Source organism: Carettochelys insculpta, chromosome 1, assembly GCF_033958435.1.
Source record: "Carettochelys insculpta isolate YL-2023 chromosome 1, ASM3395843v1, whole genome shotgun sequence".
Classification (NCBI taxonomy): Eukaryota; Metazoa; Chordata; order Testudines; family Carettochelyidae; genus Carettochelys; species Carettochelys insculpta.
The window spans coordinates 355,933,921-355,961,404 of record NC_134137.1 but is presented as its reverse complement, the minus strand read 5'-3'; the positions used below and the strand labels follow the sequence as shown (position 1 = coordinate 355,961,404).

The 27,484-nt window shown below is 43.3% G+C and overlaps 2 protein-coding genes across 4 annotated transcripts in view; one reads left to right on the top strand and one right to left on the bottom strand.

Moving 5' to 3' along the window:
* FAM185A (family with sequence similarity 185 member A) overlaps positions 1-15,777 on the top strand; it is a 96,009-nt gene extending 80,232 nt beyond the window's left edge. Inside the window, exons 8-9 of one of the 3 annotated variants that reach the window (XM_075017079.1) lie at positions 282-397; positions 15,739-15,777. In XM_075017079.1, coding sequence (XP_074873180.1) covers positions 282-397 — 116 coding nt within the window. In that variant the 3' untranslated portion in view covers positions 15,739-15,777. Of the gene's footprint in view, positions 1-281; positions 416-1,080; positions 1,219-15,738 lie in introns of those variants that run through there. The other 2 variants (XM_075017061.1, XM_075017071.1) reach the window with 2 other exon arrangements.
* The window catches only part of FBXL13 (F-box and leucine rich repeat protein 13), a 203,370-nt gene continuing 185,268 nt past the window's right edge, over positions 9,383-27,484 (bottom strand). Inside the window, exons 19-20 of the mRNA XM_075017015.1 lie at positions 15,445-15,608; positions 9,383-9,734 (exon numbers count right to left, since the gene is read on the bottom strand). Coding sequence (XP_074873116.1) covers positions 9,557-9,734; positions 15,445-15,608 — 342 coding nt within the window. The 3' untranslated portion in view covers positions 9,383-9,556. The remainder of the gene's footprint in view (positions 9,735-15,444; positions 15,609-27,484) is intronic.

Sequence of the window (27,484 nt, the reverse complement as noted above, 5' to 3'; positions counted from 1 at the left end):
CACCTTGTCTCTTTTCCAAATGCAATTTTGATCTACATGATTTTATGCAATAGAAAATAGTATATATAGGCTGTAGATTCGTCCCATTGGCAGAATGCAGAGAACAAATGACATCATGTCAGGAGGGAAACACAAAGCAGTGCCATATCTTAAGAAATGTACCGAATTCTGCCAGTAAAATCCTCTTGCAGAATGTTTCCAGGAAGCTCTGAATAGACTTTTGTACTTACGAAATTGTTAATGTGTCAGAATAGGAAACTAAATGCAATTTTGTTTTTCAGGTCATATGAATCAAACGAACGAAAGAGACAAGTGGATTAAGGCGGACACACAAGATGGTGCAGTGCATCTTAAAAGGCAAAGCTGGTTCCAGTCCATCAAGGTGCAGATTCCTTGAGTATGTAATAGGCCAAAGGTATTTACAATCAAGGAACTGGGAAGGAAGATTATGGTGAAAGCTACTTATTAAGATATAGTAAACAGTATATTAAATGAAGACTTTCTTGCCCAACATTTGTATATGTTAAATGACTGCTGTATGAAACAGGTTTTACTTTTAGTGCCTTCTACAACTGTGCACAATCTTGGGTATTCAGAGTATTCATATTGCTTATCCCATAAAATTAGACCCCAATGAAAAAAATATCCCAGTGGCTATAGCTGCCTGCTCTGGGCCTCATAATATCTGTGAAGCAGAGGATAGAAAGTTTCAACTGGGATGAAGGGTGGCACTGGAATGGTTGTCTGCTTACTTTGAGCAGCCAGAGGTAGGGCTGATCATAGCTCAGCGGAGAGCTGTATAACTCAGGGAGACTTTGAAAGACCATTTTTAATAGTGAGCCGGGGTGATGGTGTGCTCTACTTGGCACTGGGTTTTTTTTACACTTGGTGGGTGCCTTTTCATGAGTGTCGTTTGTGTAGTGATATAACATTGCAAATGCACCTGTTGCTATTATCTGTGAGTGATGTCAACCCCAGTCAGGATGTGTTCTGAACTAATAAAGTTTCCATAATTAGATTTTTATTCCAAACCCAAGCAAACAGGCATATTTATAACTGAATGAAATGTTCTGCGTACAGGGAGAAGAACCCTTGAAGGGAAAAGAGCAGTCATTTTCATTTCACCAACACACATACCAACCCCGTCTCTCACAGGTTAGTGCAGAGGTCTGCAACTGAAATAGCAAGAAGAGCTATTTTTTCAAATTCATTTACAAAATCAATATTTCAAGAGCTGCAGTGCACATGAATACAAGACTGTCCTTAATAAATAACATCAAACCATACCTTTTGTCACCCCTATTTTAAGAACAGTGCGCACACAATGGTTTGTACTAGTTAGAAAGTTGTTACTCCCATCTCCAGGTAGTGGCCCCTAAAACCATGTAGAGTGGGAGGTGGTAAGGAGGGAGGTCCTAGGATGTAGCGCTCTATGGGCTGTAGAGGAAGATGAACATGGGTCTGTTGAACTTGAAGGTCAAAAAGAATCTGCATGTCTGTTTGCTGCTTGAGAAGCACTCAAGTCTTTCTCCTTTTCCTCAGGGCCCCATTTCTAGCGCAAAAGCTACAGTGCATAGAGATGCTGTTGGAGGATAAATAGAAATTTGTGATGCTGAGCTTGCTCCCCTTGACCCACACAAGTTGCACGCAGTACGTCTTCATGTCCCCTTGGGACTCATAGGCCATTTCTACACAGGCCACTTTCTTTGAAAGTGGCTTGCTAATACACAGCCTGAAATATGCTAATGAGGCATGGATGCAAATTTCCCATGCCTCATTAGCATAAGGTCACATGATTTGGAGTCCAGAGGACATTCTTCTGGACTCAAAAACACTGTTTGGAAGCGTGGCTTCCGGGAGGTCTTCCAGAAGGAAGCCCTTCTTCCGGAGGCCCCTTCTACCTGAAAATTTTTGGGAAGAAGGGGCCTCTGAAGAAGGACTTCCTTCCGGAAGAACCCCTGTGGGGGCCGTGCTTCTAAACAGCGTTTTGCAGTCCAGAAGAACATCTTCCGGACTCCAAATCACATGACATTACGCAAATGAGGTGTGGGGAATTTGCATCCGTGCCTCATTAGCATATTTTGGGCTGTGTATTAGCATGCCACTTTCAAAGAAAGTGGCCTGTGTAGCAACGGCCATAGAGCACAGTGGCAGCCCCAGCCATAGTGACTACAAACTGGGGAGTTAGGACAATAAGAGAGGCAGCTCATGGGTACGTGTATGGGCAGATAGGGCAATTGAGCAGAACCCTGGCACCGTTTGCCACAGGCAGTGGTGATTTTAGCTGATGTCTCGCTCCGGGGGTGACCAAAGCTGACAGAGAACTGCATCTGCGCACAGCCAGGTTCATATGCTGCTAGCTTGCATGCTGCAATGGTGCCTGCTGAAAGTAGCTGCTGAGTGGGGTGGAAAGATGTCCTATCATGGCAGAGACGTAAGGCAGCCTTCCCCAGAAACCGTCGGCAGAGAATTGCAAAGTACCATTGGGAAGTTTTCTCACAATCTGTATCCAGGATTCATGGGACATGCTGATGCCATAAAAAAGCTGCTCTGCATGTTCCCCTCTGCCTGTCTATGCTGGGGCATGAGAACCAGACAGCAACTCTGCCTCTGTTGGTTATTTCACTGCCTCTTCTATCATGAGTAGATGAATCCGTGTGTCTCTGCAATCTCAAAGCAAACTGCACACTCACTGGAGGTCCCTTCCCCTGTAGCAGATGCTCATGTGTTGTTGAAACTGGCTCTGCTCTGGAGTCAGAACCAGGGCCTGGGTCACTGTGACACTGGATCCTCTATTTGCCTGTCCCCCATTCTCCTCCTTTTCTTTGTCCAACGCCACCCCACTTCACTGTTCACTCCAGAAGCTTGTGACTGGCTCCTCCTAAGCATCCCCAGGGCTCTTGGGGAGGGATGTCCCTACCATTGGCACACAGCTCTTTATAATAATAGTATATCTGCAGATCTGTACCAGAGTGACTGTTAGCCTCCCTGGCCTTATGGTGAACCTGCTGCAGCTCCTTGGCTTTCATGCACCACTGCTGCAGGTCCCTCTTGCAGCCCTTCGACTCTCACCCTCACTGATTGGCTCAGAGATATCCGTGTTTTCCCACCTGGCTCAGAAGAGTGCCAGCACAGCCTTGTCTCCCCACCAATCCCCACCACCTGTGTTTCCAGGCAGGAGCACATCTGCAGCATGGAGCCAGCATGGTCAGCAGGGCGGTTGCTAGGTGAGCTCTCCACGTGGAACAAACAGCATATGGAATTTCAAAAACTGCATGGGGCTCTAGAGGGCAGGGACATATACTTTGTTGTGTACCTTGCTGCCAGGCAGGAGAGTTCAAATGCTGAGCAGAGCAGTCAGGGGCATTGTGTAGGGTAGGGCTGGGCAAAATATGGCCGTGGGCCAGATGCAGCCCCGCCAAGCTACTGACTCCAGCCCATGGATGCAGTGGGAAGCCTCAGGCAGTCTCCAAACCTGCCCCACCCATGCATGCTGTTCAGAGAAGCAGCTGAGGGCCTGCTTGTTTTTCAGTAGCTGCGAGCCCAAGGGGGAGAGGCTTCACAGTCCCATTGGCTGGTTTCCACATAATCCAAACCTGCTCCTCCTCCACCCATACCCTCTCCCATGCCTTGTACCCTAATCCCTTGACCCAGGGCACATCCCCCTCCTGCCCAAGGTCACAACCCAAACACCTGCACCCCAATCCCCTACCCCACATTACAGTCACCGCCACACAAATTCCCTCCAAGATCCCAAACCCTGTCTTGTATCCCAGTCCCTTACCCCAAGTTCCCTTCTGTACCCAGCCTTCATCCCAGACCCCGCACCTCCTCCATTAATATCATGGAAGAGTGCAGCCCTTGACCACTTACCAAATTCTTGGAGTGGCCCAACTTCAAAAATTATTGCCCATCCCTGATGTAGGGCATGGGTGAGCAAAGGGGGGGCTGTAAGGAGAGCATGAAATTTCATAAGGGGGGTGCAGCATGATTGGCTGCTGGGTCTCGGGCTCATCCATCTCATTACAAATGGTGAAAAGTAACTTTTATGTATGTGTATTCACATTTCTATACCAGTGAATAAAGTTTTTACACTCTATACACTTGTTTTCTTACACATGCCAAAAGGGTTTGGTTTTTTTCCATATGAACATAACCAAAATTTCTGTGGGTTTGGGTTACATTAGACAGGTTGGGGTGTGGGGCCCACTGTAAAAAGTTTGCTCGCCCTGATGTAGGGCATACAGGTTCCTTGGCTTGTCTTTTCTCTCTCTCACTGGCTACGTCTACACGTGCAGCCAACATCGAAATAGTCTATTTCAATGAATAACGTCTACACGTCCTCCAGGGCCAGCAACGTCGATGTTCAACTTCGACGTTGCTCAGCCCAACATCGAAATAGGCGCAGCGAGGGAACGTCTACACGTCAAAGTAGCACACATCGAAATAGGGATGCCAGGCACAGCTGCAGACAGGGTCACAGAGCAGACTCAACAGCAAGCCGCTCCCTTAAAGGGCCCCTCCCAGACACAGTTGCACTAAACAACACAATATACACAGAGCTGACAACTGGTTGCAGACCCTGTGCCTGCAGCATAGATCCCCAGCTGCCGCAGAAGCAGCCAGAAGCCCTGGGCTAAGGGCTGCTGCCCACGGTGACCATAGAGCCCCGCAGGGGCTGGAGAGAGAGCATCTCTCAACCCCCCAGCTGATGGCCGCCATGGAGGACCCAGCAATTTCAACGTTGCGGGACGCGGATCGTCTACACGGTCCCTACTTCGACGTTGAACGTCGAAGTAGGGCACTATTCCTATCTCCTCATGAGGTTAGCGACTTCGACGTCTCGCCGCCTAACGTCAAAGTTGGTGCCGCTACTTCGAAGTAGCGTGCACGTGTAGACGCAGCTACTGTTAAGTTGTGTCCTGGTGTGTAGAGACAGGACTATGTTTTTAGCAGCAGCAAGTGTCCAAAGTGTTATTGGTATTAGGAGACCTGACTTCCCACTGTGCCATTTCCACCAATATAAATTCTTCAGCTTTCCTTCACCTGAGGCTGTTTGTCTTTGGCCCACTCCAAAGAGTCATTTTCTACCAGGGTGCCGTTAGTTACCTGCGTTAAGGAAATGCCTTCCTTGCTGCAACCTGGCCCAAAGGCCCTTCTTTGGGAAGAGTCTTGTCAAGTGTGAATGGACTTACGCTGCCAGAGGTGATAGTCAGAGCCAAGGTGGGCTTGTTGGGTCAGGCTGGCTCGTCTTGCAGCTATATGGAGATTGCAGATGGAGGAAACCCATACAAGTGTATGCCTCAGTGAGCAGGTGGAGTTATGTGGCATGTCACCATTAATGTGCCACCATAGCTGCTTTTCTTTGCTTTCTTACAAGGTTCTTAGCCTCATAGGCAGTGGTGATAACATGGTTTCTCCCTGGAGCCTGCCCCAGGGCTTGGGAGCAGAAAGGGGAATTCTTGACTATGGGGGGCAGGGGCGTGGAAGGGCAGCACTGTACCAAAGAGTGGTAGAGGCATGCCAGGTAGAGATGGGGAGTCCTGACCCACAGCATGTCTCTTTGTGGTGCTTTCAGGCCTGCGTGTGCTTTCTGTCTCAGATGCCCTACACAGTCAGCAACAGCAGAGATGGAAAAAAACTTTAAAAAATTGACTAAAGGATTTCCTACATCTGTTTCTGTAGGAGGAGTTGGCCACCTGATGAAAAAACAGCGTCTGAAGCTGCTGCCTGGGGTATCTGTAAGCGGCACAAAGGAGTGCTAGAGTTCTTCTGCCTTCAGCAGTTTGCAAAAGGGGGCTGAATAGGGAATGGGGGAGAGGTACTGTGGGCTAGAAGTGGGTAGAGATGGGGATCATGGCAGTAACAGATGTCCCCAGTGCCTGCACTAAGAGCTGTTTAGTCCTTTACTACCCCAAGTGATAAAGGGTGACATCCCCTACTTCCACTTTTCTCCAACTGTGGGTCCCGACCTCCTGGGGGTCACAAGCAGCTTTGGGGAGAGGGTTCACAGCTGGATTCAGAAAGTTGAACTGTGGCAGAGCAAAATGGAAAATTCAAATTTAGACGTTTCCCACTTTAAAACAATTTATTGAAAGCAATAACACACATTAGTGAAGATGTGAAATTTTGTATTTTAAATCAACTTTCAAATTTCACTTCAAGAACTATTTCTCAGATATGAATATTGAAAAATTTGATTGGATAAGGAACCCATTTGACCCTAAACTAATAGCTGGTACACTCACTACTACCGAGGAGGAGCAAATCATTGATATATCTTCTGACACTTATTTAAAAATAAAATTCTCAGCACTCTCTCTCTGAATTTTGGTTCAGTCTGCAAAAAGAGTACAAAGAATTAAGCGAGAAGGCTATGAACAACCTAATCCATTTTGCAACATCTTACTTGTGCGAGTCAGGGTTTTCTGCAGTTGCTGCTATAAAAAGCAAATAGCAATCAAAAGTAAATGTGGAATGAGAAATGAGAGTGGCTATCTCGACAATGAAGCGCAGATTTCAAAAATTATGCAACGATAAACAAGATTCATCCTTCATATTAAACAATATAATTCCAAATTTGGTATTTTTTATTTCCAATAAAAATATCAAAAGTTATTGGCATATTTATTTCTTGTCCAATTCTAATCCCAATAAAATGATTAGCTTTACCCATGGAGCAGTGAGCATGGGATCACACAAATTCATTTAGTATTTTAGGGGGTCGCAGTACCACAATGTTTGAGAACCTGTGCCCTACTTGTTAACTTGCCCCCATTCCCTTCCCATCTGACCTCATAAATTCATGCCCTTGCCCCCACTCAACCTTCCTTCACCCCATTAAGCCTTGGCTGGGAATCCTTCCCCCTCCCACTCCACCCATCATGGCCCTGTTCCTTCCAAAGTCAGCAGCTGCCAAGGTCATGTTGATAAAGTCACGGTTGATTACACTCCCTGCTTCCCCCACCTCCATCCCTGTTTCCACATCATCTTCCCACAGCCAGGTCCCTGTTTCCCTCATCAGCATGACTCCCTGGCTCACATGGATTCCTGCTTCCTCCCCAGCGTTATGACTTTTCCTCCTTTCCCAGTCCCTGCTTCCCGTCCCCACCATGCCAGCCCCGGGGTCTCAGTTTATTTCAGTTCTGGATGTATCTAGGAACCCTAGTTATGGCTCAGGGCCCCAAAGATAATCCCTGCCCTGAATAACAGGAAGGAAGTAGTTAGTATCCTCTAACTCAGGGGTTCTTAACCTTTACTGCAGCCTTTGGGTCTCAAACTATGTTCTCACATCATCCTTATCAAAAATCAAAAATGGAGATGGGGGCCTATACACTTTTAAATGCATATTAAATACATGTAAAATAGCTCTGTAAGTTCTATTACTCACCACAAATAAGAACAAGAAGTCCTGTGGCACCTTATAGACTAACAGATATTTTGGGGCATAAGCTTTCGTGGACAAAGACCCACTTTGTCAGATGCATGAGCGAGGGGGGTGGGGTTTTCAGAGGTGTATTTAAAAAGGGGGGTCCCAGTAAAAGGGAGGGCCAGAGCTGACAAGGTCTATTCAGTCAGGGTAGAAATGGCTCCTCCATGGGGGTGTGTGCACCCCAGGTTAAGAATCACTGCTCTAACTGGATAGGCTGGAACCAATTTCAAAACTCTATGTTGTCAGCCTGTCTTTAACAAATAACGACTGTTCCCCAGCAGTGTGTGGCCCCAGGTACTGCAGTGGTGGGTCAGAGCATGGGAAGCTAGTCTGGTTGTGTTGTTCAGCATGAGGGGCATGAGACGTTAAAAAAAATGGAAAACAAATGATTTGTGGTTTGCTGTGGCTGTTCAGACTGTATGCGCTGTGGGGGCAGGAATTCTTTTTTACTGGGCATTTGTCTAGCACCTATCTCAGTGGGGCCCTGGTTTTGGCTGAGGCTGCTAGCCACAACACAACTGTTTAAAACCCTTTGCCTGACTACAGCACACTGGGATTCGGAGGAGCAGAGCACAAGTTTGGTTCTCAAAACTGAAATTTAATCTGAGGCCACCTAACCTCCTACCGAGTGCAGCTGTCAGAGGAAGGAAAAGCGAGTTCACAGTGCCACTGCGGTTCATCACTCACCATGCTCGGGGGGGGGGGCGGGGTGGTGTGCGCGCTCTGAATCCCACGGGTGCGCTGTACAGCTGCCCTGCTGCAGCCCGTTGGACACGCCATTGCCGATGCACATCCAGGGGGAGAACAGAAGGCAGTGCAATTACCGGTCATGTCACTTGTGTAAAACCACAGCAGGCATTGCTTTCCCCTCTCTCTCTCTCTCTCTCTCTCTCTCTCTCTGTGTGTGTGTGTGTGGTTTTTTTGTTTTTTTTGGGAGGGGGCGGGGGGGGGCGGGGGTCTGGGACAGAGGGACTTGAAGTGCAGCAACGCTGGCCAGTTGAAATGATAGATTTAAAAAATACACTAACGAAAAGCTGTGATGAGGGGGGGGTCCAATTTCCCGAAGCACTGCTCCCACCCACGGCTTTCGTTACATAGTTTAGTCAAAGGGGAACCTGCTGTTTTGTGTCTGACTGTTATGTTCCTTGCCTGATACTGTTATAGAGCCAGCCATACAGTTGGATCCACTCAGGCCTGTTCTCCCATGCAGATCTGCACTGACTTGAAAGAACAGCATGCAGCAACAGAACTATATGGCTATGTTTTACAGGAACAAGTCCATATAGTTTTGTTTCTAATTTTTTAGGCGGCCTTTGAGTCATCTAGCTTTCATTGCTCTGGCTCGCTCAGCTCTGTAATTTCATATGACTGAATGTAAAAATCTAGCCCTTCAAGTTACTGAGACACCTGAAGCTCCAGATAGGCTCCCAGAAAGCGTTACAAAAATGCCTGTGCACACATATCACATGAGGCACCAAGTAGGATTTCCAAAAGCCCCAGCTGTAGCTTTAATGCTTTGGCCTTAACTAACATGGAGCGCCACCTTTTTTTTTTTTTTTTTTTTTTGGGAAGGAGGCTTGAATGTGCAATTACTGCAATGTATGTGCAAGTGACTATTTGTATGGGCAAATGTCCTGCAGTGGAGACCAAGGGGCGCAGGTGGACGTACCAGTATTTGTCCTTGATTTCAACTAATTCTGTGGATTGCTAAATTCCCACATTTTTGTGAGAGCTCACAGTTTTTGGCCTTGCCTGGGGCAAGTCCAAGTTAGACCCTCCTGATAATAAGAACACAACACACATAGCTTCTTTATTATTTACGTATCATGAAGTATAAACACAGCTTTGCAAGCTGTATAAATGCTGCTCATCTGGGAGAGAATGAACACATCTGAAATTTCATTAGAATGCTCAATAAAAATTTACAAGCAGTCCTGTGGTACCTTAGTTACTAATTTCAGTTCTTTGCACCATAATAGAGAGCAGCAGTAGTGCCAAGATTTGCAATAAACGCTTCACAATGCCGCTAGACAATCCCCTTTATTAAATTACTATTTTGAAAACAGGAACTTGCCATTTCATTTTTATGTACTCTGCTGAAGAGCACTTGAAATAGAGACGCTGTTATGGAGCTGCTTTGTTTTCAGTCTGGTACAAGGGTTTAGCTTTCTTGGCTCCTGTTTTGGGTTTCTTGCTGAAGGGAAGTACATCACCACCAGTATCATATCCGAGCCAGGAAGGAGGGTCAGCATCATTATATTCGTGCTTCTCTAGCTTGGCTGAATATTTCAAGACTGCTTGCCTGAAACAAAAATGAAAGTTAGTATTGTTACACAAGCAATTTCTACCAAGAACATTTGTAAAAATGCAAACACTGAAGAGCCAGATTCTCAGTGTGCCCATATGTCCTACCCCACTCTGTCTTTTATGATGCAGCAGTTGACCCAGTAATGGTCTTGGAAGTTAGTCTCCAATTCTGTCCTGGGTCACAGTGAGTATTTCACGCTGTGTGAAACATGCAGCACTGTGTGTGGCCATATGGGGTATGCTGTCATTTGGGTACCTTACAGTGAGGTCACATTCTCAGCTGATAATGGGAAGCAAAGGCATCTTGTTGTGCTATTAAGTGGCATCTCTAGTTGATGCTGAGGTAGAAGGGATAGTTCCCAGCACAGCTCTGGCCTAGCTCTCCTTGGCACCTGTGAAAGTGCTGAGGCCACAGCCTTTGATTTGAGGTTAGGGAACAATGAATGGAGGGGACAGGATCTATGACGTGTTCATTGCATTTTTCACCACAGGTATATATAGAGGGGGTGGCCAAACTTCCAGAGCCTCTGCGCTGCATACTACGGGCTTCAGCCGTTTGAGATCTGGGGCACACCTGCCAGGGCTCAGAGCTTCAGCAAACACTAGAGCCCTGCTCTGGCTGAAATGCTGGACCCAGCTTGGCAGAGAGTCCTGTTCCCACTGGGCAGGAGCCTCTACCTCACCATCCCTCTGCAATGCAGAAGGTTGTGGGTTCTCCCCTCACCCTGTGGGGGACTTGCAAGCCACACTTAGCTGTTAAAAGAGCTGCAGGTGGCTGAGGAGCCACAGTTTGTCCACCCCTGCAAGAGTCAGGTACCTTCCTTAATGTTACCCTCTTCCTCCCGCCCTGCCAGGCCTGCTTGGTACCACTTAACTGTAAACTCTTCACAGCAGGGACAGTTTCCTTGCTGAGCATCTTGCACATTCCTCCTTCCCCATCCCCCGCCATGAGCGGGTTTTTGAGTGCTTGCTACATAATAAGCTTTATCACTTGTGTTAGTGCCCACAGAGTGGAAAGCGCCTTGTAACTACAGAAGGAGGCCCCATCTACACCCAGAGAACATCAAAGCTAAGGCTATGTCTAAACTTCAGGCTCCTGTCAGGAGTCTGGAGGTCTCCTTACAGAAGTCTGCCACGTTGGGAGCCATCTGCCCACGTCCGACGAGGAAGAAGGGATGTCCCAGCAGAGCGGGCGGGGGGGGGGGTGTCCCAATGTTTGGCCCTGTGTGGATGGGCCAAATGTGGGGAAAGCGTCTCCCAACAGAACCAACAGCAGGAGAGACGCAAATGTGTTGTGCCTCTTTTGTTCATAGTTCTTGGCAATCTAGATGTAGCCTAAAGGGACCAACGTAGGGAAATGTTATGCCCTACAGGCAAAACCCTCAGCATGGCGGGAGGAGGAATACATTATTTTGTTTGTGTTTCAGTTGACTCCGGTGATGACTCCTCTCACCAACACTCAATCTCCTCACCTACCCCATTCTTCACGTCCACCCCCAGCTTTACGTCCAGGCACTTTGTGGCCTTCTGCCATTCACATTGCCTCACACCATGTAGAACAGCAGTTCCCTCATCCGAAAAGTATAATAAATAAGATGGTGGAATAGGTTCATGTTTTTGTGTGATGGTTTGGCTTCAGTTAGGATTTGAATGGGGAGAGGTCCAGTGCCTGGCTACACCAGCTGAGGGAAGAAGTTCCTACATTGGGGCAATGTGGAAGGAAGTGGGACGATGGCTGTGGGAGCAAAAGGCAAATGCAATATTGAGAGTGGCCTCATTAGCAGCCAAAAAAGGGATCGTGGGCTGATGCAATAGGAGACAAGGTTGGCTAAGCCAGGCAGAATTCCTTTCTGCCCACACGAGCAAATTTTAAAGATCCAGCGTTACAGCACTTAGTTGTTAACCCATTTCTGTTAACAAGAGGAATGCATTAGCACACAAGTGCTTTTATACAAGCAAACCTGTGCTTTAGAGGAACCCATGCACAGCTGTACATGATGGGCAAGATGGCAGAGCCAGCTAGTACAAATGCCACTTATCCAGGGCCACTTTCCCTTTGCTGATGGAAAAATTTGCTTTCACTGGACAATGGCTGAGTGGATCTTTTTGCAGAGTAGCAGCTGTTACTGCTCTTTGGAAGCATATGCTGCTCCATGACTGGAGCCAAAAATCGACCAGATGGCCATAAGTGGCCACTACTTAGCTTTCAGCATGTAACAAAATACATGACTTAAGGAGCACTGCATGTTTGTTTGTTTGTCTAGCGCAGGGAGTCTCAAACTTCACCATAGCCACTAGCCCTGAGTGCTGGGGTTTGGGTTTCAGCTTTGGCTCTGTGTCCCAGCAAGTCTAAGCCAACCCTGGTGACACCATTTTAACAGAGCACTGATAGACTTTGGGGTCCCCACCCACAATTTGAGAACACCTGATCAAGAGCCTTGGAGTCAACATTCTGGGGAGGGGTAAGAGGATACCAGAGTTAACTGTGTAAAAAATCAGCAGTAAGGCAAGCACTTAGTGTTTCTGCATCACAGTGAAATGCCTGGCCTTAAGGGATGGGTGTAAGCAGCAAAGAGCGACAGGGACACAGGACGAAAAAGGGAAAACTAAAATTGAACCTAGCCCAGCATTCTGCGGATTTCCTCTTTTAGGTAAAAGCCTTTGTGTTATATAAGCTCTCAGCTCTTCTGAGGCTTGTCAGCTGCAAAGCTGTATTAAGCTATCACTGTACAGCGCCAGTACACAGATGCCCATGTGGGCTGAAATGTGGTGCTCAGGGTCCCTCCGTTCAGAAGTAAGCTTCTGCATGGGTCAGATTTGAAAAACATTAGTGTACAGTAGCTAAAAAACAGATTATTTTGTTGCTAGACAGTTTTCATTGTCTCAAAGTGCAACCTTCTAGGTGAGTCATGCTGCGTCCAATTTATATGGCCACGTTGGGCTGCCTTGATTTTTTTGAACCTCAGGAATGTGTGGGAGGCCCAGACCTCCCCATCCTGCCAGTTGTTTGTAGTAAACACATGGAGAGTTAATGATGTGTTCCTTTTTACAAAAGAGCATCAGTCCTAAGTGACTCAGAGATGATAGCCCTGTGCTCCCACACACTTAAAGACCCAGTCTGCCTCTTTCGCCTGCTGTAGTGGAAACATGCTGTACTAGTGTCATATCTACACAAGGATTCTCTGGGGCATGCTGCAAGGTGACTAGTTAAATATGGACATGCAGCAGCCATATTTATTCCAATTATGGCTTTTTATGGTAATATTTGCAGAAATCTGTAGCATGCTTTTACACTGGCAAATATCATCTTTAACGGTATTTGAGATTGGAAAGGATGGCCCCTCAGTATGCTTGTAACTGCTTCCTAGAGAGCTATAAGGATTTGCAGCTGGGCGGGTTTCATGACTTGCTTGTTTTTTTTTGTTTTTTTTTTAATCTCACAATAAAAATAAAATTGTAAAAGGGATGCAACATGTGCTGTGTCTGAATGTTTATATGGCTGGCAGTGACTGCTAAGTGAGGTCTGGTAGGCCTAGGCAGTGTTTAATAAGTTACAGATAAATTCTTCTATCAACATGAAGTGCACCAGATTTAGAGATATCCTGGGGCATCTTTAAATTAAACACATCTTTCTTTTATTATGTATTTAATATTTTAGAGTGTGCAGAAATAGCATGGCTTGTTGTGCAGATTAATTTCACTTTGCACAGCTTCCATCCTCTCAAATACTAAGAAAGGGCTCTGAAATGTGACCACATCTATAAAATGTAGAACACAGACATGCTACTTAGAAAAACACCCAGGCTTTGCCCCAGTTTTTGTAATATTGGGGTTGAATAGGAGCCTTAATGATCAGCGTGCCAAAAAAAGAATCTGGGACTACTGGGGAATGGTATATTATATGTGACAAGTCTCTGCTTATTATTCATTAGTTGAAATTACAGAAGTGGTGAATGAAGTGCATGGATCCCTAAAAATAACCCATGAAATTAAATGATAACATGATAGTGGGTCTGTCCCACGAAAGCTCCTCACCAAATAAATCATTTTGTTAGTCTTTAAAGTGCTACATTTCTGCTGCTTTGTTTGGTTGGAGTACACACTAACACAGCTACCTCTCTGTTACTATTCTTCCTACTGTCATTTCTGAGAATCCGAATCCCCGTTTAAAAATGTAAAATCATTATTATATTGTGACTTCAACTCTGATGAAGCTGGGTTTGCCGAATGTAGTTCACAAGTCATCACAAACAAACACTTCGTGTAATATCCAACACAGAAGATTCTTTGCTTCAGTCTTCTGCACAATCCTAAACCACGCTGGCACACACCATGGCAGATGTGGATACTTACTGCAAAAATGGAAAGTTAAAACAAACAGACCAGGGAACATGTAACAACTCAAGGGCCAAGTCACAAACATGAAGGAGGCACAACAGCAATACACTCTGCTAATGCACATGCAGTTATCTGGCTTAACCATTTACATGTCAAATTATAGTAGTTGCTCCACATTTGCCATACCGAGTAGAGTTGTTATACTATAATGATGATTTTGCTTTGATTATTGCCTAGACCATAGAAAGTGAAGGTAGCTTTTTTGTCAGCTTTGCCATACAAGTGTTAAAATAGAACATGCCGGTTTGTTTTTTTTTTTTTTTAAAGTGGAAGGATATTGTGACAGAATTGGATATGTTTGTACCAAACCGTGAAGTCAGTTTTCTTCTGTTACTTCCATTTTTGTACTGTCCTCTATCCTGTCCCATTTTGTGTTCTGTGCTGAAAAAACAGAGCAACCTGACCTGGGTAAGGTCGTTTTCTTCTAGATATTGTCCTGCTTGGGTGCACGTGGGACACCTCAGAGAGGACGTCCAAGATACGATAAGGGTCATTAGCTGTGTGTGACTCTAAATGCCTGGCAGCTCTCTGGGGACAACAGTTATCTTCACATGGGGCTTGTGTGGCTGGGTTTAGACTTTTCCAGTCTGGGTGTAGGGCAAAACAAGGTTAAAGCCTGGAATAAAAAAGGAAGCTTATCTCTGAAGGGGCAGCATCCATCACCACAAGCCCTCAGACCAGGTTAAAGAGAGAAGCAGGAAGGTGTGCCTTGCCTGAAGTGCTGACCAGACCAACAAGTCAGAGTAAGGGTGGTAAAATCAGACTAAGGATGGAGAGAGACCAGTACCATTCATTACTTTGCAAAGAAATAACTCTTTAGTGGTTTCTGCATCATAAAAATTACTTTGATTCAGAAAGCCCTTGTTCATCTGTCAGGTCGTTCTTCTTAGTCAAAAAGCTCAGAGACTGCACAGTGAGGCGGGCCCCTAAGGGAATATATATTAGCAGCTGGGGGCTCAAGAGGTCTGAGTCACTGGCTTCAGTGGCTCAGGTAGCTGGTCATTACAGCCCCATGTGCCAAGGAAGGGTGGCAGAGATGGGGTCTGGGAGTGTGCTGCTGAGGCCCAAAGCTAGGAGCAAGTGATCTGGCTCTGCCCACTGGTGGTTGGGGCCACTCACATCAGACTGGTATCTATCAAGAGGGGGAGAGGACCAGTTTGTGACAAAGATCACTTTATATTTCAAACCCGATTGCATTAAAAACATGCTTTAGCTGCTCTTAAAGAAACTATTAATGACAAGTTATTTATACTTTTTCAAATTTTACACTGATCTCTCAAGTTTTGGTCCAGGAAGCAACATCTTACTTGGTAATATTTCTGCAGTACAACATCTTAAGAATCCGGAGTTGTGTACAACCTTTCCAGAGGCACTTTAGTGTTTTGTCAGTAAGATGTACACAGCCTGAGATATCCAAGAAGTGGAGATAATGGCAGACTCCAGACAAATACTGAATACATAAATCCGTCATCTGTAAAGCCAGCAAACACACACACACACACACACACACACACATATAGAAGTTAGATTGATGATGACTCCAAAGGAAGAAAACAAAAAAACAACAGCTGAACTCAAAATTTTGAAATTTATCATTTCAGGCATATTATACCGATGAGTGCCACACAGGACATGAAATGTATGGAACAGATGAATTCCGACAATTTGAAATGGAGGCTAAAAAAGATAACTAAAAGTTAAGTGTTGAAAATATATTTGGTGTCAGTTAAATATGGTTCCATTACATGCTAAAGCAGGTAGAGAAGTTTCAGCTAAACAGAAGGCTGAAGTGGCTCAGTACTCCCAACACCATAAAGCTGCATATGGCACGCCTCATCTCATAGGATTAACTGGTCTCAAATTATTCCATTTAACCTGTTAGACCAATCCATTTTAGAATTAGCTACAGGAGTGTGTGGGAGAAAGAATTTTAGCTTTAAAAACACACATTTAATACTCAGTATTGTAGTACAGGTGTGTGTTTGAGTCTAGTATGTCTTTCTGTTTGTCCAAGGCAGAACTATTCAGCTTCACTTCACAGTCCCATAGTCTCTTCTGGAACTGATCACCAGTAATGCAAACTGAAGTTTGCTTTGGGCACCATATAAGGCCTTGTTTCTGCAAGGTACTTAAGCATGTGTGTGTAACTTTAAGTATGTGAGTAGCCCCACTGACTTCAAAGTGAATACGTACGTCTGAAGTTATGGATGTGGTTAAAGTACGTTGTTTAAATGGGGCCTAAAATCTTAAGGAAACTTGATAATGCAAAAAAAAAAAAAAAGAAAAAAACCAACCTCTAAGAGATTCATGCAGAGTCATATTATCTGTGATCTGAGTGCAGTGGAATGAGGAGATGCCATTCCTTCATTTGTACTGCCTGTGCAAGGGGCAAGAACAATCTCAGGCCCTGTGATCATGGAAGCCTAACAGGGACAAGGACGAAGCTAGGGTGTAACTGTCTCCCTTTCCCTTCCACAGTAGCCCACAAAGCTGGATAGCCAGTGCACAATCCCTCGGCACAGTCCCTCTGGAGCTCCACCGGGGAGATGTACTTTTGTAACACCTTTTCTCAAAATGGCCATCAAGACCTCCAGCTGACATATTAGTTTGCTTCTGCAGTGAAGTAAACAGAAGTTTGGTTGCTAATCTAAATAGATACAGGATCGGACACTATTCAGAGAAATCTATTTTAATCACATATACCAATGCTGTTCATGTGAGAGACCATCCTCCCTCTTAAACAACAAGAAGTCCTGTGGTATCTTGTGAATGTAGCTTTTTGTCAGCACATACATCTGTCTGATGAAGTGGATCTTTGCCCACAAAAGGTTATGTTCCAATACAGCTGTTAATCTATAACCTGCCACAGGACTTCTCATTTTTGCAGATATAGACTAACGCTACGCCTCTGATACTTTCCTCCCATTGAACTGTATCTTTAGAACATCATTATTTAACTGATTATTCATTCAACCTTAGATTCATTTTCAGCCCTAACTATATTTTCTCATTCATGTGGTTTGCTGTCCACAACAAGTTCTTTTTCTTTTTCTTTTTCTTTCTTTCTTTTTTTCTTTCAATAAAACTATTTAACAAAGATTCCCTAAAGCTGCTTTATAGACTCAGAAATTACCCAAGACTTGTGGTTGTACAATGTGCAAGCTGCATGTTGAGGTTTTTTGCAAAATAAGCAATACTTGGAAAATGATGGTTCTACATGTCCTAGAAATGTTTGTATAGAGAGACATATGACAGGGAGCCCAATTATGTTCCTACTGATGTCTATGGTTTTTCAATATGAAAGCGTTACAGTGGCCATCTGTGCTAGTTTTTTTGGGAATGTCCCAGTTTCCAGAGAACAGCCCACAATGCTCTTACTGGGATATGAATTTCATAAATTACAGTTCCTATGTTTTCTCCAATAAAAAAAGGGAAGGGTTCTTTCAAAGATGGGATTTACTTTCAAAAGAGCCACGTCTACACTGCTTTTCTTCTTTTAAAAGAAGAATCTGCAAATGAGGTGCCAGATATGTAAATCTGTGTGTCATTTGCATTTTCGATTTCCCTCATTTGCATGCCTCTTTCGAAAGAGGAATGCCAGTGTAGACACAGCAGCCTACACAGGCTACTTTCTCCGAAAGTGACATGGTAATACACGACCCGAAATATGCTAATAAGACGCGGATGCAAATTCCCCATGCCTCATTAGCATACGGTCGCGTGATTTGGAGTCCAGAAGACCATTCTTCCGGACTCCAAGTCACGTGATCGTATGGTAATGAGGCGTGGGGAATTTGCATCCGTGCCTTATTAGCATATTTCGGGCCGTGTATTACCATGCCACTTTCAGAGAAAGTGGCCTATGTAGAAATGGTCAGCCTGTTTGTGTGAGTGCAGGAGAGGGGGTGTGTGTGCTTGAAAGCTAGTTCCCCTTTTTTCCTTCAGTCCAATAGTGGCATTTAATAAAATGCATATCAGTGTAACCCTGAGGTGGTCTCTAGCATAAAATTAGGGTAACAGAATACACATAGGGAGCAGATGTGATGAGTAAGCAAGTACTGGAACTAATGAAAATGACAAGCATTTGTGTTAGCAATAAAATGTAAATGGATCCCATGTTCAGTTGGGGCGGAACAGACAACTGGGATCTTCGGGTCTAACTAAAGAAGCAATGGAAAATTGTCACCTACTGTATAAGAAAATGGTGAATGGCATTATACCAATGATGCATCTTTATTTATTTAAATAAATTGATAATTGGAAATAATGTTAATTAAAATGTGTAAATAACTAGAAATACAGAATAAGTCATTCTGCAACTTCACTGAAGCAAACTTCAATATGACTATTATCATACACAAAATTCCACTATTGATAGGCCAAATACAGTAGTGACCACAATTTTTGCATATATGCACGCACAGATAGTAATATACTAACTCTAAGTAAAATATTCAATATGCTTAAGTTATTTATGTGCCTGTGCCCTCATTTCAAATGTGACTTAGGTGCTTGGGAGCTTATTTCTTATGGAACATCAATATGACCAAGGTTCCTAAATTATTTAGGTGGATTTGAAAATTTGTGACCAGCTCAATAATCAGAAGATCAGTATTAATTCATTGGTTTTAGTGACTATTACATATACCATAAATATGTTTTGAATGTTGAAGAATAGGTTATATGATGGTTACAAGATGTGGACATCAGCAGGTCAAACAGCTGAAAGGTACATTATTTCATTTTATAGAACAGAATTCCTGGAACTGCCCTTCCCACCTCTCCTACATACCTTGTGGCAACCAGCTATGTTGAGGGATGTAAGCTGGTGGCAGTTGAATGCCAAAGCTTTGACGGTTTCATTTGTAAGTTGAAAGCAGTAAGAGACATCAAAGTACTCAAGATCTGTTGCGCGCTGGCAGAACTTCTGAAACAAAATTACGAACACCCAAATCAATCTCATGTATTTTTTGAATGCTTATAGTTTATATTACGTTCACATTAATCATCTGATTTACTTTAGTCACCATAATTAACTAATTTGTTCTTTTTCTCATATTGAACGTGTGGAATAAAATATATATGATCAGTGAGGTTACTCAGCTGCGTTCCGTAACTCCCAGCAGAAAAGGAAGAAGAGCACCATCATTTCTGATAGAGGTAAATCACAAGTGTGTCACTCAGATCACAGGTAGTCTCCTTCATTTAAGTTTCACTGCACTTACTAACACAGCTAACGACTGAGTCTGTGACTTTTGCAATGACCATATCCAAACATTATGGGTTACATTTGCAAATGAATGGGCCACAGAAATCCTCTGTTCTTTATTGTGCCTACAAATACATTGTTGTACATATTAAAAGGCATTTGGCAAGCACAACAGGCAACTGTATCTGGACACATTATTTAGAAAAGAACATGATCTAGGTGTTAGATCTCAAAACTGCAAATCTGGAGGTCTAGCTTCTTGCCCCTGTTCTGCTGGGCTACATATACCTGACAGCCTAAACTCAAAATAAGCTATGCAATTTGTACTACACTATATAGAAAAGGATGGAGGCAGCACAAAAAAGAACAGTGGTGTGGACTGGAAAGAGAAGGGAAGACATTAGCGAACACACCGCTTCCTATATTCCCACACACTTTTGTCACAGAAACAGTCATGGCTTCTGGGTATAAGAGAGATCCTAACTGGGAATATTTTGAAGAGATTCATTCACTGGGTGCAAAAGAAAAATGTCCTAAGTGTAAGCAGTGCAAGAAGATGCAGAGTCTAGATGCAAGAAGGAAACATCATACAGGTTGCACCTCCTAAAAGTAGCACTCTCTGGTCTGGCAACATCCATGGTCCAGCCTGGATCAGAGACTCCAGGAGCCTCAGGGCAGTAGCTACAGGCTCAGCAGCCCGGCTGGGAGCTGCACTGGAGCTGGAGTTCCTTGGCAGCTCAGTGGGGGGTTGGTGCAGGTGCAACCTGTTATGAAAAGTATTTATTGTGAGAAAGTGATGTGGATGAAGGATATGGATAATGTGGCTATGGCTGACTGGATCAACTGGTTACTAATTTAAATGCTTCATTTTGCAATGCATCATTCTTCCAGACTCCCTCTATGCCTTTTTGTATACGTATGATTTGACAAGTAAATTCCCAAGCTGTTTGCTGTGTTGGATGTTGCTAGAAAATGTTTAGCTTAGCTAATCCTTATGGCTTGTTTAACTAGTTGATTAGGTTTAGAATCTATTACCCAAGTATACAATACAGAAAGTTGCAGTAAAAGAAGTCCAGAGTTTCCAGTTACCACTGTCATTTTCTTATTTTATATTACATAAGGCATGCTCCTTATTTTGGAACATTATGGTCACAAACCATAATGGAATAAGTCTATTCCCTATTCAGCATAGCTCAGCTTTTCCAAGGGAGCCCTATTCTTTACTTCTTTTCTCAAAAAACAGACATGACAGTGAATTCAATGGGGCTTACTCCAAAACAAAGTGCACTCTAAGCACAGTCAGTGTTAGCTTTTTCTGATAACTTGATTTAAATAAATGATTTTTTTTAGTTATTGTGATTTAAATCAATGATTTAAATTGCCGTGATTTAAATCAACCCTGACCGTGGCTAATCAGCCTGGGCCTATGGCCAGTGTAATATAGCATAGGATTGACAAAGTGAAAATTCTGCTTCTGTGAGGGACAGAAGAAAACATTTATATGACAGACTGTGTAAATGGTGGCTGCTTGAAGCCCCTCAAAGGTTTCTAATGTTAGAAATAGTCTTGAGGTAGAGGGATAGTGAGAAGAGAGGCAAGTAAAAGTGCAGGATGAATGTAATTAATCACAGTCATCTCCATATATAAGGTAGGTACATGTTGAACCTCTCTGGTCCAGCACCCTTGGGACCTGACAGGTGCCAAATGAGAGAATTTGCCAGACCATGGGTGGTCAATATTGTGTAGCAACACTACCAACACTTCCACTGCTTACTGGGCTTTTAGAAGCCACGTGGGGTAAATTACAGCTAAATAACAGCACAGAATGCTGAGAGCCAGGATGGGTAGCTGCACACAGTTTCATAGGACTTTAGGAAACTTAGTCACACCCATGGTCAGTGGTCATCCAGCTAACTGAAATCATGCCAGATTACAAATGTTGATGAGGGGGTGCTAGATTAGAGAGCATCAACCTGTACTATTAATAATAAAATATATCATACATATATCTGTTACTCTAAAAAACAGTATTTACCAATAATGACCTGATTTTCGTATCTGAGTCAGAAGAGTATTTCCCTTAACTTAAAATATGAATTCACTTCAGCATCTCAGATACTTTGATATCATAATTGCTGGTAAATGCTGACTTTTGGATGGCCAGTGTGTGCATGTATGTAAGCATGAATTGCATGTATATGAGTTTGTGTGTGTAGGTAGATAGATAGATAGATCAATTTGATAATTTCAACTTTGTTTCATTAATCAGGTTTTACCTGTTGGCATCTGTGTCTACTGCTGCATTTTGGTATTTTGGGCCAGTATGGTATGATAGGTCAGCAACTGCTGCTTTTAATTATTTGTATTGTGGATATTTTACTTTAAGACTGCAGAGAGTGGAAATACAGGAATTATAAACATTAGCTACTGTGTCTGTCATATTTCTGTGCCAGTTTTGTAGGGTGTTAACTGCAGTGCAGAAAACTTCTAATCCCTTAGAGACTAAATTTTTTTCTCCTCATGTAAGAGAAGCCTAATTATCTTCAGCATTAAGTCCCCACATGTGATTAAGTCATCACAACATTCCCAGCTAGGGTATGTAGTGTGGGCTGCAGCCAGTATTTCAGCATTTGTGTGATATGCTTAAATCATTTTTATTGAATTTGTCAAGCTGTTACAGTCTGTCAAGTGTACAGATTTAAAATATGCATACAAATTAGGGACTCGAGCTGTTCTTATCCTAAAACTCCCCACTCAATTGTGAATACCACCATTAGGGCAAACATAGCTTTTACAAACTATCACCCTAAGTTCTGAAAAATCATACCGCAAAATTTTTTTATAACCTGTTGAGAGCACTGGAGAACTTAGGGCAGCCAAGAATTATTTTCTTTAATGAAAACAGTATCTGGCAATCTTAACAACTGGCATATAACCTGCAAAACCGATACAGAAAGTCTGAATGTTTTGTTATGCTGTATGCTTTTGGTACAATTTCATTTTAATAGGCTAAATATTTTTGGGTAATCTATATAGCACCTCCAGACCAACAAAAAGGCAAATCAACCTTACCAGCGTGCAATTCCCATTGAATTTCATGCTCAGTGATTGGACAAAAATAACAGGAAATTAGATGTGAGCCTGAAAGGTGATAATGTAACAAAAATGTAGTTTGGGGCTGTATATAGACTTACCATGCCACAAACCAGGAAGGGGACAGTCAAGTTTTATATGTTTTAAATAGCAATGGAACGATTGCTACTTGACTGACTATATTTGGGGCACTTCAGTTCCAACAGTGCATCAATACTAGAACTGTACAAATCATCAATTTTTCCAGTTTGCTGGCTGAGCTGAAAAAACGTTGCTTCACATCAAGCCAAAATGAAACTTTGGGGCTTTTTTAGTGAAAGAAAACATAATTTTGATAAAACAAAATATTCTATTTCGATTTGGGGCATTTTTAGCTGCTTTTTTATTAAAAGAAAAACAAATTTTGGAGTTCCATTCACAGACACCACCAGACAATCAAGAGGCAGTTGCCCCCTTATAATTCTGTTGCTAAAACACTTTCCTGGGATATGGGAAGAGTTCTCACACTGCTTGATTTGGAGCATGAGTTTGAATATGGATCTCCTGTCATGCAAATGAGTGAGCTCACTACACAGTATCTTTTGTGGATCTCATTGTCTCTCAGCTTGACAAAGCAGTTCCTCTTTGTATAAATTACTAAATAATTTATACTCTATAGCCTGGGGTTAGGGCACCTGCTATGGTTAGAGCACCTGCTATGGTGTAGAGACAACCATGTTCTTGTCCCTGGGTCAATAAATATTTAATTGTACCAAGTGGAACAGCTTCACAAGTAAACACTCCACAACTGCATTTGTCGGCATATAGCCTATTATTCTATATATAGTTTAGAAAAATTAGGATTAAGAGGGAGTTAGGAAGAGGTTATGGAATCTCCATCACTGGCAACTTTTAAGATCAGGTGAGACAAACATCTCTCGGGGAAGGTCTAGATTATGTTTGGTCCTGCCATGAGTGCAGGGGAATGAACATGATGACCCTTCAAGGTTCCTTCCACGTGTATTATTCTCTGATTCTATAATTCCCTAGATAGTTAGGAAAATCACTTAAAGAGGACAGGAAATTTCAGTCTCTGCAATAGTTCCTAGCCTCTCCGCTTCACAAGCATTCCTTTTCTCTTACCCTTTAACTTCCCTGGTAACTTGGCTCATGTAGTTGCTATGTACCCATGAGACTTGTGGTGGAGTTTCTCATGGCATAATTGCAGATGTATTGTGAAAGTTAATGTATTGGGGGTAAGAAGCTGACTTATCTGAGGAGCTATGTCCAATTTTAGGGAACTGACTTGATATGGATGAGAAACTGAATATTCTGCACTGAAGAAAAGCAACATGCATGTAAATATAATGTGATATTCTTCTTGTTTCTTCTATAAAAAACCAGATGTCTATCGACTGGCTTTTATAGATTAGAGAAGATATTTCTATTCTGACATTATTTGTGTTGCAATTACATGGAACGTACAGGAAAGTCCAATCAGAACTGCTTTCCAAGGCATAAAGTGTGCCAGTGATTTTTCTGTAGATCTTCATGTGTACGAATGGTAAATAAATTCAATCCAGATGCATCTCTTGAGGTGCAGTAGGAACAGACTCCTTCCTTTAATATATGGCTTTATAGCCATAGATGTGGGCTGGGTCTACACGTGCCCCTTCTTTTCGAAAGGGGCATGTTAATGAGCAGGTTCAAAATATGCTAATGAGGTGCTGCAATGAATATGCAGCACCTCATTAGCATAATGGTGGCTGTGGCGATTCAAAAGTGCGGCTTTTCGAAGCGCGCACTGCCCGTGGAGACGGGACCTTCTGAAAGAATCCCCCCAGTTTTCGAAAGCCCTTCTTCCTATCTGGTGATCAGAAGGAGAGCTTTTGAAAACTGGGGGGGGATGTTTTCGGAAGGTTCCATCTTCACGGAGGGCACAGGATTCGAAAAGCCACACTTTCGAATCGCCGCAGCCGCCACTATGCTAATGAGGCGCTGCATATTCTTTGCAGCACCTCATTAGCATATTTCAAACCTGCTCATTAACATGCCCCTTTCAAAAGGAAGGGGTACGTGTAGACCCAGCAATGGAGTCCTCTAATGGAAAAAGCTGTGGGAGTTAAAGACTGGGTTTACCCAGTAGCAATGCCAACACCTACAGTTAAAGAGGGTACAGTTAGGCTTGTGGCATATGTGTGATGGCTAGTGAACAGGAGAGCTTAGCATCTCTCTGTCACATATGGCAAGGAATGTTTATCAGCTATAGTTTACAGCTGAATTTTATATCCTGTTCCAACTGTTCTTCTCATTTGGAGTAAGATATAAATCCCATTTGATTGCCTACTGGCAAGCTTAACAATCCTAAACTGACAAAACAAAAAAGCAGTCCTGTAGCACCTTAAAGACTAACAATATTATTTACTAGGTGATGAGCTTTCATGGGTCAGACCCACTTCTTCAGATCTGAGACTAGTCCTAAGTTGCTGATTCATGTTGTTTTATGTCATTGTTATATGCAAAGCAGGAAATATGTGTATCTATACTGATATTTATAAAATGTGGAGAAGGTAAATAATATGACAACTTTTATAGACTCAGCAAACAAAATATTATAATAATCATATCACCTGTTTTATAATAAATGAACAAATCAGAGGCCATTTTCCCCTCCAATACAAATATTTGCTGGTTAATTAAATCTGGGGTTCAAAGTCAGCATGGGAGTCTGTCTTATTAAGAGTGAAGGTCAATTTCAAAAGACTTTCTCTATTTTCAGTCATCTCAGTCTAGCCACTGAGCTCATCTGTTGTGCCTTCCTTTGGAAACTCTTTTCCCTTGGAATCAGAGACTGGTTGTTTTTTTTTCAACCTTGCTCTATAAAAGCTATTCAATGTCTCCTTTGGTGACTCAGCCTTCCCTCTCCTTTTCATTGCTCATCCTGATCCTGGTGTTCTGTCCTTAGCCCCATCCTCTTCTTTCTCTACAATCTGTTGTCATTCACTTACGTAACTTTAATGACTATGGTGATGTTGCTGAGTCCTTGATATACTTCTCCACTCCCAACTGCTCCCCTCTGTTTGGACCCACCCCTCTGACCAACTCTCTGAGATCTTCTCCTGGATTTGCACACCCAACTCACATTTAGCATGTCAAAAAACTCACATCCTTATTTTCACTATAAAACCCTTACTCTCATCTCTATTACTGTTGATCATTCCATCATTCTCTCCATCTCCAGGGCTTGCAGCCTCTCTCCCCATCAACAAACATGCTATACCTAAATTCATTTTTAAAATGTTTGTTTTTCCATTGAAAAAACTGTTGGTCAGGCCTTGGTCATATTATATATCAACTACTTCCTCCTGGCTTGCCTGACACTCACTTCATCCAAACACCCTGTGGCCAAAATTCTGCAGCAAATCCTGTCACTTTCTCCTTATTGTCTCCTGCATCAAATTCCAGCTCCTTCAAGGCCCTCCATAAACAAGCTTCTCTCTGGCCTTGTCACATCTCACCTCCCAAAACTCCCTGTCCGTTTGATGCTCATCTAACTAGCCTCTTCATTTCCTTCTTCCATACACACATCAATACTAAAGCTAATCAAAACCTTTTTGACTCATACTATTATTTGAGAAAAATGCAGTGCCACTGAAAGGTTTAAAAAATGTTTGATTCCAATGAAACTGGATTTTTCAATATATTTTTCTAAAAGAACAAAATTTTCAATTGAAATTGAAAAAAACATTTAATTGTTTCCATACGAAAGTTGAATGTCTCTGTGAAAATTCTCGAATTAAATCATTTTGTTGGCATTTTTTCACGCAGATAAAACGATTTTTCAACCAGTCCTACTAAATACCTTTTTAATGTGTCAAAGTTTGACTCAGACTCACAATTTATCAGACCACTCTGTTTTATTAGCAAAGCCGCTCTGCTAATACATTTAGAAGTGAGCCCCCCGAGTGGGGCTTGTGTCTCTTAATTTATACAGTTTTTTGGAGAACAAGTTACAGAGAAGTTACAGACAAAAGAAGAAAAAGATTTTAGTCACCACCCTTCGAGATCCCTGAGACCAGTCACGTATCTTCAATTACCTGCCACCCTTAACAATCTCCTATAACAGCTTCCAGTTAACTTAACTAATTGCCCTTCACACCTTCCATTCTGATGCCTGCTTCTTAGACGTGCTGGCTCCATCTTAATTGCTTCTCCATTCAAAAGCTAACTGTCCCTACGTGTGCTCCCTCAGATACTTTGTAACATGTTTTGGCATGCCCTCTCATATACAAGGTATCCAGCATATCCCCTTATACAACGTTATACTTATACAATGTTATACTTCCACAAATGCCTATTTGACTATGTCTGGCACACCTCACCTCCATCCTTTTTAAAATCCCTTCTCAAAATAATTTTTCATGGAAGCTTATAATCTTTAGATAGTTACAGTAAACTCCCTTTTAAGTGGTATTCAGTTAACTGGTACGCTCAGATACCTGGCACTGCCACCAGGTGGGCTGCGTGGGTGGAGGCAATACGCTGGGGGCTGGGCTGCCAAGGGCTTCAGGGAGGGACGCACTGCTATAGTGCAGACTCCAGCCCATAGCATGAGGCTCCTAAGGTAGGGTCCTGGGAGGGCTGAGCTGTGCTAGGCTGAGGGGGGCGCAGAGGCCCCCAACCCCTCTTCGCACTGGACCCAGCAGGTTTGAAGGTAAAGCTGCCTGCCATAGCCAGAAGATTTGTTGTGGTGCATGCGGTTCTTGCAGGTCCCCACAGGGGGCGCTGCACCGGCCGGGGCGGGAAGCGCCATTCCTTTTTTTTCCTTCATTGATGATACTCTTATCACTTAGCATGAAGATAGATGAAATGCGGAGCTTGCTTAGCTGCCTGGGGGGTGCTAAGTGGGAGGGTCCCCTCACCTCACCCCCCAGGGCCAGGCACTGTGTGCTGGCTGCCAGCTCGGTTGTCTCTTAACAGGAAAGGCCCCAGTTGTGGCCTGTGCCTCGGCATGCAGGACTCTGCCCTGCACCGTCAGTAGGCTGCACAGCCCAGACCATGCCAGG